The sequence below is a fragment of the Poecilia reticulata genome, linkage group LG12, assembly GCF_000633615.1.
Source record: "Poecilia reticulata strain Guanapo linkage group LG12, Guppy_female_1.0+MT, whole genome shotgun sequence".
In the NCBI taxonomy this organism is placed as follows: Eukaryota; Metazoa; Chordata; class Actinopteri; order Cyprinodontiformes; family Poeciliidae; genus Poecilia; species Poecilia reticulata.
The window spans coordinates 24991110-25003078 of NC_024342.1; the positions used below are offsets into that span (position 1 = coordinate 24991110).

Sequence of the window (11969 nt, forward strand, 5' to 3'; positions counted from 1 at the left end):
CTAGCATAGCTCTGGTTGTAACTCCTCCCTGGTAGTCAGTGTCATTAGCAGCTCTGACCATCAGGTCCGTTTCTATGTCTTCATAGAGGATGTCCAGCTTGTCCTCGCGTCCCTCGATGGCCATGCTGGCCTCATGGTGGCGCTCCAGCCAGCGCTCCATGTAGCTCTCCTCCAAGTGTTTGTAGGCCAGAGCCAGAGTGCGAAGCCCGTCKCCTGCGTACTCCTGGTTTTGAACATTTCAGAGCCGTTAAAGCGTYTCTCCTTTCAGAGGTAAATCAGACGGTTGGTGGTAACGTCTCACGTTCAGGTGTGTGGTGGTGACGTCCTTCAGCTTGGAGCAGGACGGATGCAGTCGCTCATAGATGATGGTGTCTGCGCCTTTGCAGTAAAGGGTCATCCTGCCCTCAGGGTCACGGACTGGGAGGGAGATTTAAAGAGACGACACTTGGTAAATAAGACATCAATGGTTGGTCCRTCCGACCCCTGACCCATAAACAGGGTTTCCCCTTCTGGGGACAAGGCTTTGGCCCCCACAAGGAGCAATTGGTCCCCACAACGTAGTATGTGTCAGGAAAATTGTCCTCTCAACGTATTACAAACAAACGCAAACACACACACACACACACACCTACCAATCACAGACATCCTCTTCCTCACGTTGTTGAAGTCCAGAACAGCCAGAAGCTCATACGTAACTTTCTTCCCCATCTCCATGACCGTGATGGTCTCCGGCGTCCGCGATCGGAAAACAAACCCAAAGTTCCTCGCCGCCGTCACCAGAGCGCCCTCATCTGGCGACTGAGCCTGATAGTTGAGCTTCCCTGGCAGACGACACGGAGGACAAGACAGGAGTTTCATGGAGGCAATAATGATTAAATATACATAATTATTTAGTATTTATTTTATATTTAGCCTGGTGATCTCTACTCTCATGCTGCCCTGGGCAGTTGCCAAACACCTAATCAAAATCTGCCACAGAATCCAATAAAGATGCTAAATCTCAATTCTTTGTCAAAGACAACACTGAGMTGTTTCTCACCAATAAGTTAATGTTTTCTGATGTCTGGAAAATGARCCATTTCAAAAACCTTCTGAATGCAACGTCACATTCAACTGGCTCCAGCACATTTGGTCAGCTGGTTTTACTGCTGTTATGTATTCACAACCCTTTGGTTTTTAATGTAGTTCTACAGAATATATTTTAAATATTAAATTTTTCATTGTACTAGAAGAGCACATTTACAGTTTTGAGGTCTATTATCAGCTGAAATCTGCTGCTTGTGTTAAAAACAGATGAATGTTGGACCCTGACCCTCTTTCTTCTCCTCCGGCATGACGGTGTGGCACAGAGCCAGCAGGCGGAAGAAGGCCTGGGCCTCCGGGATTCCCTTCTTCATCGTCTCCATCAGGTTGAAATCATGGAAGATGAACTTCGGATCCGCCAGCTGGTTCCAGGAGAAGTCCACTCTCTTCGTGTTCTGCAAAGGACATTCATTACTCAGCATATATCTGTGAGGCCAGAGCGTTTTTATCAACATAAATTGATCAGTGGTAAGTTTGATAAACTGCATTGTTTTACTTTTATAGAGTGGTGAAGAAACTTAGACTAATCCGCTAATGGGCGGAGCTCATTTTTTTATTTAACAATTTTGTAAACTTTGAAAATATTTAGGTGACTTAGCTGTCTCTAAAATAATTTATTTGGATTAATTATAAAGCCCAATATTACTTTGTTGTGCAAAGATGCAGCTGACAGTTGACACATGGTCTATTTCAACATGGCAGAATTTAGCGCTTTTGGTCTTTAGCATTAGCTTCTGCTAAACACYATGTTAGTTAGGGGAAGTAATGATTAAATGTGGTTTTCCCACTGTTGATTTCTACCACATTGTTAAACTGCAGATCTTTACTTTTAGTCAGTGGTGGGCACTTTTCCACTAATCTGTTAATAGTGGGGCAGATTTTTTACTAACTTTGAAAACACTTAGCGCACTTAGCTTCCCCTAAACTGATTTCTCTGGATAAATTATAAATTCTTTACTTAGCTGTTTCGTAAACGTTCAGTTGATACAAGGTGGGTATCACTAGTGTTGAATTTAGCTATTTATTACTTTAGCATTAGCTACCACTAAATACTAGCATGGTGTAGGACTTTAGCATTAGCAGAGCTAACAAATTAATCTGAGCTGCATCTTGTGTCTCAGAGCACAAGGTGTCGCCGGTTGAAGATGCTTTACCTTCGTTATCTCGATCCTTTGGCCAGAAATGTCACATAGCTCACCTGAAAAAAAGAGAAACGTTTGTCAGAATCAACTCATTTTCAACATTCAAAGAATACATTAGATGGCCGCGGAGCATTCAGATGCCTGAACCACCTGAACTGGTTGCTAGTGATATGGAGAAGCAGCAGCTGTAGCTGGAAATCTATTGTACTGATGTGAAATTTAAAGTCAGACCAACAGAACAACATTTTTAGAGTTAAGGTGTGAATTAGTTCAGGCAGCCGATGGACACTGGATGAGTCAAGGACTGGTTCTACTGCTTTACTAGACAACAAGGGTTATCTAGAAAGTACTTCTTCCCCAAAAACCTCTCTCTGAATACAACAAACTACTACCAAAATAAACACAAAGAAACTCWGCAGGTGTCAGATTCCTACCGTAGTTCCTCCCGTTGATGGAGCACTTGTTGAAGGTCATGATGTTCTGCGTCAGAGTGCCGGTCTTGTCGCTGAAGATGTACTTGATCTGACCCAGCTCCTCGTTGAGCGTGGTCGTCCTCGCCTGGGCTGGAGTGTCTTTCTTTGGATAGTACATCTTCCTGTCCCAGTCTATGAAGAAGCTGTTCCCAAGGCGGATCATCTCCACGCTGAAAAACCAGACAAAACGCTGAGTTTCCACGTAGCACCGTSGCTACTGCTGCTAAAGCTATCGACTTCACGAACCTGACGTAGAGAGAAATGGGCACCACCGTGTTGAGGACGATGACGTAGGACCAGAAGGCGTAGAAGGACGATAGAGGAATGTCAACGCCTGGTTGGCGGGGAAGAAACGCGGTGAAGGCCGAGCCCTCGTTCACCTCCCAGACGGCGTGGCCAACCGTCATGATGGCGCAAATGGTTGCCAGGAAACCAAAGATCTAGCAAAAATGGAGGATTATCTTCAATCAGCGAAAAGCAATGGACACACTTCTGCAAATGCGCAAATAATGAAGCTAATTGTTCATTTAGTGGTTTTACTGTCATTGAAAACATTAAGACTTCCCTTAAATTCTTTTTCTGGATAAATTATAAAGCCTCGTTTATGTGGCTGTTTAGTAAACTTTCTTTRCTAAACAGTAAAGWGTAAAGTACTTTCTTTACTGTTGATGGTGGGTATCAACATGGCAGAGTTTACCACATTATTGCTTCTTCATTAGCTTTCACCGAATAAAATGCTGGTTTAGCGTTTTAGSGAAAAGATTATTAATGATGGCTGCTTTAGAGTTAGCGCAGCTAACTTTTCACCACTGTTTGTATTATAACATTTTTTAAATTGTGGATGCTTGAACTCACACACAACACCAGGATGTTCATCAGCTGATCGATGTTGGTCCGTTTAAACGTGGTTCTCCCGCTGTTCTGCATGAGTTTGGTGTCAGAACCTGAAAACAACCAAACACAGAGGCAGTTATTCCAGTTACTGAAAGTTAAGGAAAACTCTTGTAGACGTCTAGTCTGCATGGAAATCACTCATTGAGACCATTTCAAAGTATCTCTCCACTACAACCTAAGCAGCTGCTGCTCTGGCCGCAGRGAGGGATTCTTACCTGCGAAGATGACCAAGCCGAAGCACCACTCTGTGTTCCTCACAGTGCATCCTCTGAGCAGGATCTTGTCGTTGTCCAGCCCGTGTTGCTGTCCATCCACAGTCAGAGTCCCTTTGAACTTGTCCAGACGGTTGTTTGGAGGCTCGCATCGAACTTCACCTGAAAAACACAGACATTAGCATCCAGATGTTTACAAGAAACCTTTTTGTTTCTCATAGTCTGACATTAAAGGTGACTTATTATGCTTCCTTGAACAGCTTAGTACAGGTTTAGAGGTGATACAGAACATTTTTTGCACAAAGTCATTTTTAGATAATGAAATTATAGTAAAATGTGCTGGAATTCCATTTGGGTTGCTAGGTAACAGTGCAGGGCTCTGTTAGGGTTGCTAGGTAACGGTGCTGGGCTCTGCTAGGGTTGCTAGGTAACGGTGCAGTGCCTGTGGAATGCAACTCAACAATTAAGAGGTTTTAAAAACAATAAATTTTTCAGACAGCAAGAAAACATTAACTAGTAGCCAAAAAGTTCCTGGGTGTTTTTTAAGTGTTTGTTTTTGTTTTTACTAGCATTWGAGACACAAATGTAAGAATAAAAATGTTCAAAATGTGAATTTTGTATAATTGGTCCCCTTTAAATCAATCTAATTGTTTCATGTTTAAAATATTTTTTAAGCTTTGAAAAAATATCTACTATTCTACTATTTGGTAGAATTTCCTTTTAAACTGTAATCGTTCCTCATGATGGCAGCTATTTTTTGAAGTGCTCCAGTCCCTCTTTATGTCATCCATGAGATTTTGTTCTGATGCTTGCAAGTTTCTTCCTTATTCCTTCAAATTATGGTCAAACATTTTAGTTTCAGTTTCCTCAGACAACAGGCCATGTCTGAGTGCTTCTCCAGACTGTAATCTGGCTTTTGGAGCGATGGCTTCTTCCCTCCTGAGCAGCTTTCCAGTTCATGTCTGTACAGAATTCATTATTCTGGAAATTAAAAATGAATTTCGGCCATCTTTACTGTCCTAAGACATGACAGCTTTTCTCTAATTTCCAGTCAGATTGTGAGGAAAAGAACAGGCTAAGTGTCTTTATCTGGTTGCAGCTGAAGATGATCAGGAATCTCAGCTTGTTACCTTTGAAGGCAGACAGGTTGTCCACGTTGTCTCCCATCTCCCCGGTGACGGTCAGGGCCTGTTTCACCTTCAGGTTGGTTTCCCTGAGTGACACCAGGAAGACGTAAGACGCACAGTTTAGCTGCATGTTCAGGCGTTTCTGGATCTYCACTCACCCGTCTAACTCGGCTGTTTCCACATAAATCAGGTTGAGAGGTTCGCTGCTGGACAGAAGCAGGAGGTCGGCCTGAACGGACCATCAGGTCAGGAAAAGAGGCTTCAGCTTTCACACATTTTACATTAAAAAAATAATAAAATCTCCACTTTAAGAAGTCCAGACTCACTGGAACAAACTGGTTGCTCTTCAGTTTGATTATATCTCCAACCTGGATGTTCATCCATATTTCGTCTCTCAGCCTGGAAAGAAAATCCTCTAAATTATCTGGCTGGATGATAAAAACTCACTAACTGTGTTTATGGGTAAAATCTTGGAAGCGGTGACTCACTCTCTGTGTATCAGGACTTTCACCTGGCGGTTATTCACCTGCTTGTCCTGTTTGTGTCTGTTCTGCTCATTTCACATAGATAAAGGAAGAAAACATTGTTTTCTCATGTTTGATTTCACCGTTTCCTGTAGGAACAGCTGGTTTTTTATCCTTACTATGTCATCGTTAGCATCTTTGACCCCCGATACTGAAAGGACGATGAGAAGCGGCACAGCAGTGGTGAACCAGGGAACAGCTGAGATTTGAGGAATTAGCTGTCAAACGACACAAAACATAATATTTTTACTGCAAAAAGTCTTAAAATTTACACAGATTTAGGCAAAAATACACATTACACAATTAAAAAAATATTTATTTATACATTTAAAACCACAGAAAACATTAACAACTCAGAATAATRACTGAAATGTYCCACCTGTAGGAGGAGGAGGAAGAGGAAGTAGGCGTTGGCGAGTCTGCTGAACTGTTCGAAGAGGTTCAGAGGCAGGAAGGAGAAAAGGTTGTATTTGGACGTTTTGATGGCATTTTTCTGAGGAACAAAAAGAATAAAAATGTTTAAAAATATTAAGTCTTCTAAATCAAATGTGGAATAAAGATAAAAAATAAATCACCCCAAGTTAAAGTCATTAATAAAACATGTCATGTATCCCATAATGCATCTCTAAACCATCCGAAACAAACATGATAGAATGTTCTCCTTCTACATTAATTTATTTTCTGACCATCTGTGCATCAAACATAATGTWATATTAGAATATTTCAACAGGAAGTAGTTTATTTTGAAAGGTTGAGGACAGGATGTTCAAAATGTAGAGCTGCRKYAGAGAAGCTAATATAGAAATAAAACAATGTGTGATTTTTACTGATTTTAAAGTGGATTATTGTGAGATTTTCTACTTTATTGTTAACCAAAAATTATGACTTTTGTATTTATTTTTTCAAATACATTTTTATCAATGTAATTAGCARAGAAGCTAAAATTAGCCGTGCTAATGTGCATAAATGTGCAAAGGATGCATCAGTATACTGGTTAACAATTAATCTGTTTTATGTTCTAATTATTYATTACCCATCAAAGTTTATCTCATAACCAAGATRACATGAACTTTGCTTGTTTTAGTATTTTATGTCATTAATTACATATTTGCATGTTTTGCAAATATGTAACAAGCAGGACAAAGTCCACAAACCCAAACACACTTTTAATTTGCACACGTTATCAAACATGAACCCAAAATGCAATAATGCCTGCAAATTAATATTTACCTTTTCAAAACATGATTGATAATGTATTACTTTAGATTCTTTATTTTCTTTAAATTTTCCTCCTCAGAACAGATTCAGTTCAGTTTATATTCCAACCAGTGACAAAAAATTAGTAATAAATAATTATTGTAACATTTGAATTATACTGGAAATACAAATATCAAACAATTAAATGAATAAATAAAATCAATATATTTTAGGGCCTCTATAAAAATTATTTACTTTGTGCCTCTCAAGTTTTATTAAAATTGTTACATGTCTAATTATCAATGTTGTATTTTTAATTTATTGAATTGTGGCAGCTTTAGCTTTCCTATTATCAAGTTGACCATCCAGCATGTATGGAAAGCCATAAGTGCCACAATTCATTATTTAAAAAAAAAGGATTTACAATCATTTATGTGAAATTTTTAAGAAAACTTTAGAGACATCCAATAAATTAGTCAATTGTTATATTGAATAATAGATACTGGATATGCTTTAAGTATTGCATCTATAAGCTTTATATAATATTATTTGTCTGTTTCCACTTCCAACAGTAGCCAAAACGATGAGTAGCAGTAGAAAGTGACCCTGGTTCAGCGCGTACTTACAGCATACGGCCAGGTCAGGTTGAAAGCTCGGTCATTCGCTCGCAGCCGTCTCTCCTCCTCTGGGAAAAGATGGAGATGAAAAGTGAAACCAGAGAGGAAACAGCAACCAAACATGTCATGAAGTTTGTCAGATCTCACCTTTCTGCTTCTCCCCTCCACACAACTTTCCAAAGAACGACACGACCGATCCCATCGTTAGGTCGGCTCATCCATCATCACACCACCTGAATTATGAGCCTGAACAGATGAGCAGAGAGCCGCCGCTGATTCAGTTCTCAATAAGAAAGGTGGCCATTTTGTTTTATTCTGTCATTTAAAACATCTGTTTGTTTCAAACCGTTCATGATGTAAAATCAGACTTTTGGAAGAGAAACAAGCCGCCACCTTTTTCACATCTAACACAACTGCTGTCAAATATTTGTGTTGCTAAATATTTTTGTTTGTGCTGCTTTTGTTTTGAAAATATTCTTGAACGTTTAAAGGTCAAAAGTTCAACCAGCCAGCACACATTACCCAGATCTAACAAAATTGGTGTCAATATTGAAAATATTTTCTGATTTATGAATAAATTYATAGCGCTAACTCACTAGAATGAGATGTTTTCCTGTTTTTCCTACTTTGAATAATGACTCAGTGTCACATTTAAACCTGTTGGGGTTCTGGGGTTGCTCTTCCTTTTTTGTCCACCAGAGGGAGCTGAGAGGCGTTTCTCCTGGAGGGTGTGTGTCCACGCTGATGCTGCACGCACCTGCAGCATATTCCTCATCAGTGGAGGGGTATGTCAGCAGGGCGCTGTCGATACTTTGACGCCAGATTGTTGATCAGTAATGGTACTTTCGGCCTCTGTGAATTCTCTTGTGCAGGATAATTTGAGAATCCTCAGTGACAGTCTTTTCTCTTGTGCATGTCTTCAGATTATTCCCGTGCTGAAGGATCAGCTCTCCTGAGCTCCAAGTGCTACCAGTCACCGGATCTTTGGGTTGSTCTCCACGCYGTGGAGGGCTCCATAGGTTCCTGGGTCCCGGTTCCCAAAATCATCGGATCCAAGTCTTCCAGGTCCTCCAGCCGGCAGTTGCGCCCGCCTCAGCTCCTCCGAGTGACCCTACCTACCTGTCCGCCCTTCCCCGCTGCCAACTCAGTCCACCGATCCCAGAGCCCCTCATTTCCCCCGTCAAGATCAGGATCCACTCCAAGTAAGATCGCACATCTCCGTTTATCACTTAAAACTCCCACTGAACTTGAACTCACCTTTGTGAGGCCCAGTCTAATCAGTTGGTCCACCCCGTGTTTTCGGACTACCGGCCACCAAACCCAGAGAGGTTTACAGGTGATGTAAACAAATGCAGAGGTTTTTTGTTGCAGTGTTCAATCATATTCAACCACCCATTTGTTTCGCCSATGACGGGGCCAAAATCTCTTTCATCATTTCTCAGTTGTCAGGTCGAGCCTTGGATTGGGCCGAGGCGAGGTTTTCCACCCCCGATAACTATGGCGTTTCTTTTGCTGAGTTTCTGAAGGAGTTCAAACAGGCATTTAACCAGGACACATACAGAACCATGACTTCCAGGGATTTGGCTAACATAAAACAAGGACAAAAAACAGTTGCCGATTTTGCAGTAGATTTTCGAATTCAGGTTGGTCTTTATTTTTCTCTAGATTCAATCTATCCATTTCTTACCGGCCTGGATCCCGTAATGTCAAAACAGACGCCCTGTCCAGAATCCATTCCCCTGACGACTCAGTGAAGGTTCCCACCTCTATTCTTCCACCCAGTTGTTCGGTGGCCACTGTGACTTGGGAGATTGAGGACCTGGTTAAACAGGCTCAGCAGTTGAAACCCGACCCTGGCACTGGTCCGGAGAATAGAATGTATGTTCCTACCAGTATCAGAAGCAGGCTGATTAGTTGGATGCATTCGGCTAAATTTTCTGCTCATCCCGGTGTTAGCCGAACGATTGCTCTGGTCTCAAGGAGATTTTGGTGGTCGTCCATCTGTAAAGATGTTAKGSAGTATGTTCTCTCTTGTCAGGTTTGTGCCCGAAACAAGGCTTTGCACTTACCCCCATCCGGTCTCCTACTGCCGTTATCTGTTCCCAGACGCCCGTGGTCACACATCGCCGTGGATTTCATGACAGGACTGCCAGTATTCCAAGGTATGACCACTATCCTTACCATTGTGGATCAATTTTCTAAGTCATGTCATTTGGTTCCTTTAAGAAAGCTCCCGTCWGCCCTGCAAACTGCCAAGYTCCTTGTGAAACATGTCTTTCGCCTTCATGGGATCCCGCAAGAAGTCCTGTCTGACCGGGGTCCGCAATTTACATCTCAGGTTTGGAGACATTTTTGTTCTGCACTCRAAACAAGAATTTCTTTAACCTCTGGATATCACCYGCAGTCTATTGGCCAAACAGAGTGTCTGAACCAGGAACTGGAGTCCGCCTTGAGATGCCTCACTTCCAWTAATCCTTCTGGCTGGTGCCAATTTCTCACATGGATCGAGTATGCACATAACTCGCATGTGTCTGCAGCCACTGGTCGCTCCCCATTTGAAGTATCRTTAGGATACCAGCCTCCCCTTTTTCCTGCGGACGAGAAGGACATTGCTGTAACTTCGGTTCAGCATCACATTCGCCGCTGCCGGTCCATATGGACCCAAACGGTTTCGGCTCTGAACAGAACAGCCGAAGAAAACCGCCGTTTTGAGGACCGGAGGCGAAGACCAGCCCCTTCCTTCTCTCCTGGAGATAAGGTGTGGCTGTCTACCAAAGACATCCCATTAAAAGCTATGTCCAAAAAACTCTCCCTGCGTTTTATCGGTCCTTATATCTGTCGATACTTTGACRCCAGATTGTTGATCAGTAATGGTACTTTCGGCCTCTGTGAATTCTCTTGTGCAGGATAATTTGAGAATCCTCAGTGACAGTCTTTTCTCTTGTGCGTGAATTCAGATTATTCCCGTGCTGAAGGATCAGCTCTCCTGAGCTCCAAGTGCTACCAGTCACCGGATCTTTGGGTTGGTCTCCACGCTGTGGAGGGCTCCATAGGTTCCTGGGTCCCGGTTCCCAAAATCATCGGATCCAAGTCTTCCAGGTCCTCCAGCCGGCAGTTGCGCCCGYCTCAGCTCCTCCGAGTGACCCTACCTACCTGTCCGCCCTTCCCCGCTGCCAACTCAGTCCGCCGATCCCGGAGCCCCTCATTTCCCCCGTCAAGATCAGGATCCATCCAAGTAAGATCGCACATCTCCGTTTATCACTTAAAACTCCCACTGAACTTGAACTCACCTTTGTTTGTCCGCACAGCAGGACCCCTGAGACCCGGCCAGGCAGTTCTCCACCCCTGAAACTCTTTTTCATTGTCTGTTGTTGTTCTGTGCAATAAATATAAGAAACCCTTTCCTACACCTCGGAGTGTTCTCTGCATGTGGGTTCGAAAGTTGCATGAAACCATGACAAAACCCAAGGGAACCAGAAAGTTAAGATTAACTCATTAAAAATCTACTTTACAAGTTAAACATACATTTAAAGAATGCTTCAATTATGTTTACTCTAAAGTAGTAATTTTGAATATTGGTTATTTCCCATCTGTATTTGACTTCTTGTAAAAGAAGGAGAAATATAGTTTATTTTTGGTCCTAGAATAAAATGTTTTTGTCAGAATCATGTAATCACAGATGTGTCATATCACATCCTGGAAAGTCCTTCAGTTTATCTTTGCTCTAAAGTTATAAAAACCCGAAGCCTCTCCCTTTTTAACAGAGATAATAAAAAACYGAACGCTCCTATTTTTGTTTTATCTGCCAGTTTGATAAAATGAAAATAGATTTAAAACGTGTTTATTTTATTACTTCTGATCAGGAAAGAGCTTCTGAAATGGAGCAGGAAATACATTTCATAACAGACTATTTGCATGTGATCAAGGAAAGAAAGTTCAGAAGCAGAAAATAGAGAAACATCTGGATCCACAAAGTGGTTCTGATAACTTAGAACTCAAATCTACCTGAAAACAGCAGATAAAAGTGGTGARATCTTACAGGTTCTGTTGTTTTTCTGCTTCCTGGTTGGGTGAATTCAGGTTCAGATCCAGACTGTGAATGAGAAACAAAGAAGGTCCAAAAGGTTCTGATGATGTTCTGATCCCGGCAGGAAAACCCGTAACGGCCCTGAGCAAACAGAGGAGCGATCTTTGGATCTGCATGCAGGAGTCGATACCTGGCCTGTAAAGCAGCAATAAAGGTGAGCGCAGCCAATCAGAAACCAGCACTGGAGTTATTAGCGGTTAACACACAAACACACACACACACACACCCAGTGGTGTGTTCACACACACTCTGCAGGACGTTGTGTTCGTCAGAAGGTCGATTGTTTCAGGTTTGAGCTAAAACAGAAGTAGCAAAACTTCCTCTACTGGAGAAAACACAAACCAGATGTTGGACTGGATTTTATTTCACTGTCATCTGTGAATGTTAGAGCCTCATTTTCAACAGTGGAGCTATAAAGGTTGAAAAAGGTTATTATTCTGGAGAAAATCTCATTAACATCAATATTTCCACTACAAGCAAAAACAAGTAGTTTGAGGACCGCAGTGAAGTTAGTTTCAAGTTGGATATTCGATATTCGAGCTCCGGGGAGTAGCGGCGTTTAGCTAAAGGTTGATCCGATTTATGAACGCTAATGTCGGCCGGCGGTTCTCCA

General features: G+C 42.0%; 1 protein-coding gene across 5 annotated transcripts in view; it reads right to left on the bottom strand.

Annotated features, from left to right (window-relative positions):
• Window positions 1-11969, bottom strand: part of atp8b5b (ATPase phospholipid transporting 8B5b) — a 22003-nt gene that overhangs the window by 6947 nt on the left and 3087 nt on the right. For 3 of the 5 annotated variants that reach the window (XM_008424733.2, XM_008424734.1, XM_008424732.2), the window contains 18 exons: window positions 11309-11362; window positions 7417-7515; window positions 7279-7337; window positions 5835-5948; window positions 5575-5673; window positions 5420-5481; window positions 5258-5330; window positions 5090-5160; window positions 4935-5017; window positions 3808-3966; window positions 3554-3642; window positions 2945-3138; window positions 2660-2868; window positions 2238-2281; window positions 1313-1478; window positions 633-821; window positions 302-417; window positions 59-223 (listed from right to left, as the gene is read on the bottom strand). In XM_008424733.2, coding sequence (XP_008422955.1) covers window positions 59-223; window positions 302-417; window positions 633-821; window positions 1313-1478; window positions 2238-2281; window positions 2660-2868; window positions 2945-3138; window positions 3554-3642; window positions 3808-3966; window positions 4935-5017; window positions 5090-5160; window positions 5258-5330; window positions 5420-5481; window positions 5575-5673; window positions 5835-5948; window positions 7279-7337; window positions 7417-7471 — 1947 coding nt within the window. In that variant the 5' untranslated portion in view covers window positions 7472-7515; window positions 11309-11362. Of the gene's footprint in view, window positions 1-58; window positions 224-301; window positions 418-632; window positions 822-1312; window positions 1479-2237; window positions 2282-2659; window positions 2869-2944; window positions 3139-3553; window positions 3643-3807; window positions 3967-4934; window positions 5018-5089; window positions 5161-5257; window positions 5331-5419; window positions 5482-5574; window positions 5674-5834; window positions 5949-7278; window positions 7338-7416; window positions 7516-11308; window positions 11492-11969 lie in introns of all 5 variants that reach the window. The other 2 variants (XM_008424729.2, XM_008424731.2) reach the window with 1 other exon arrangement.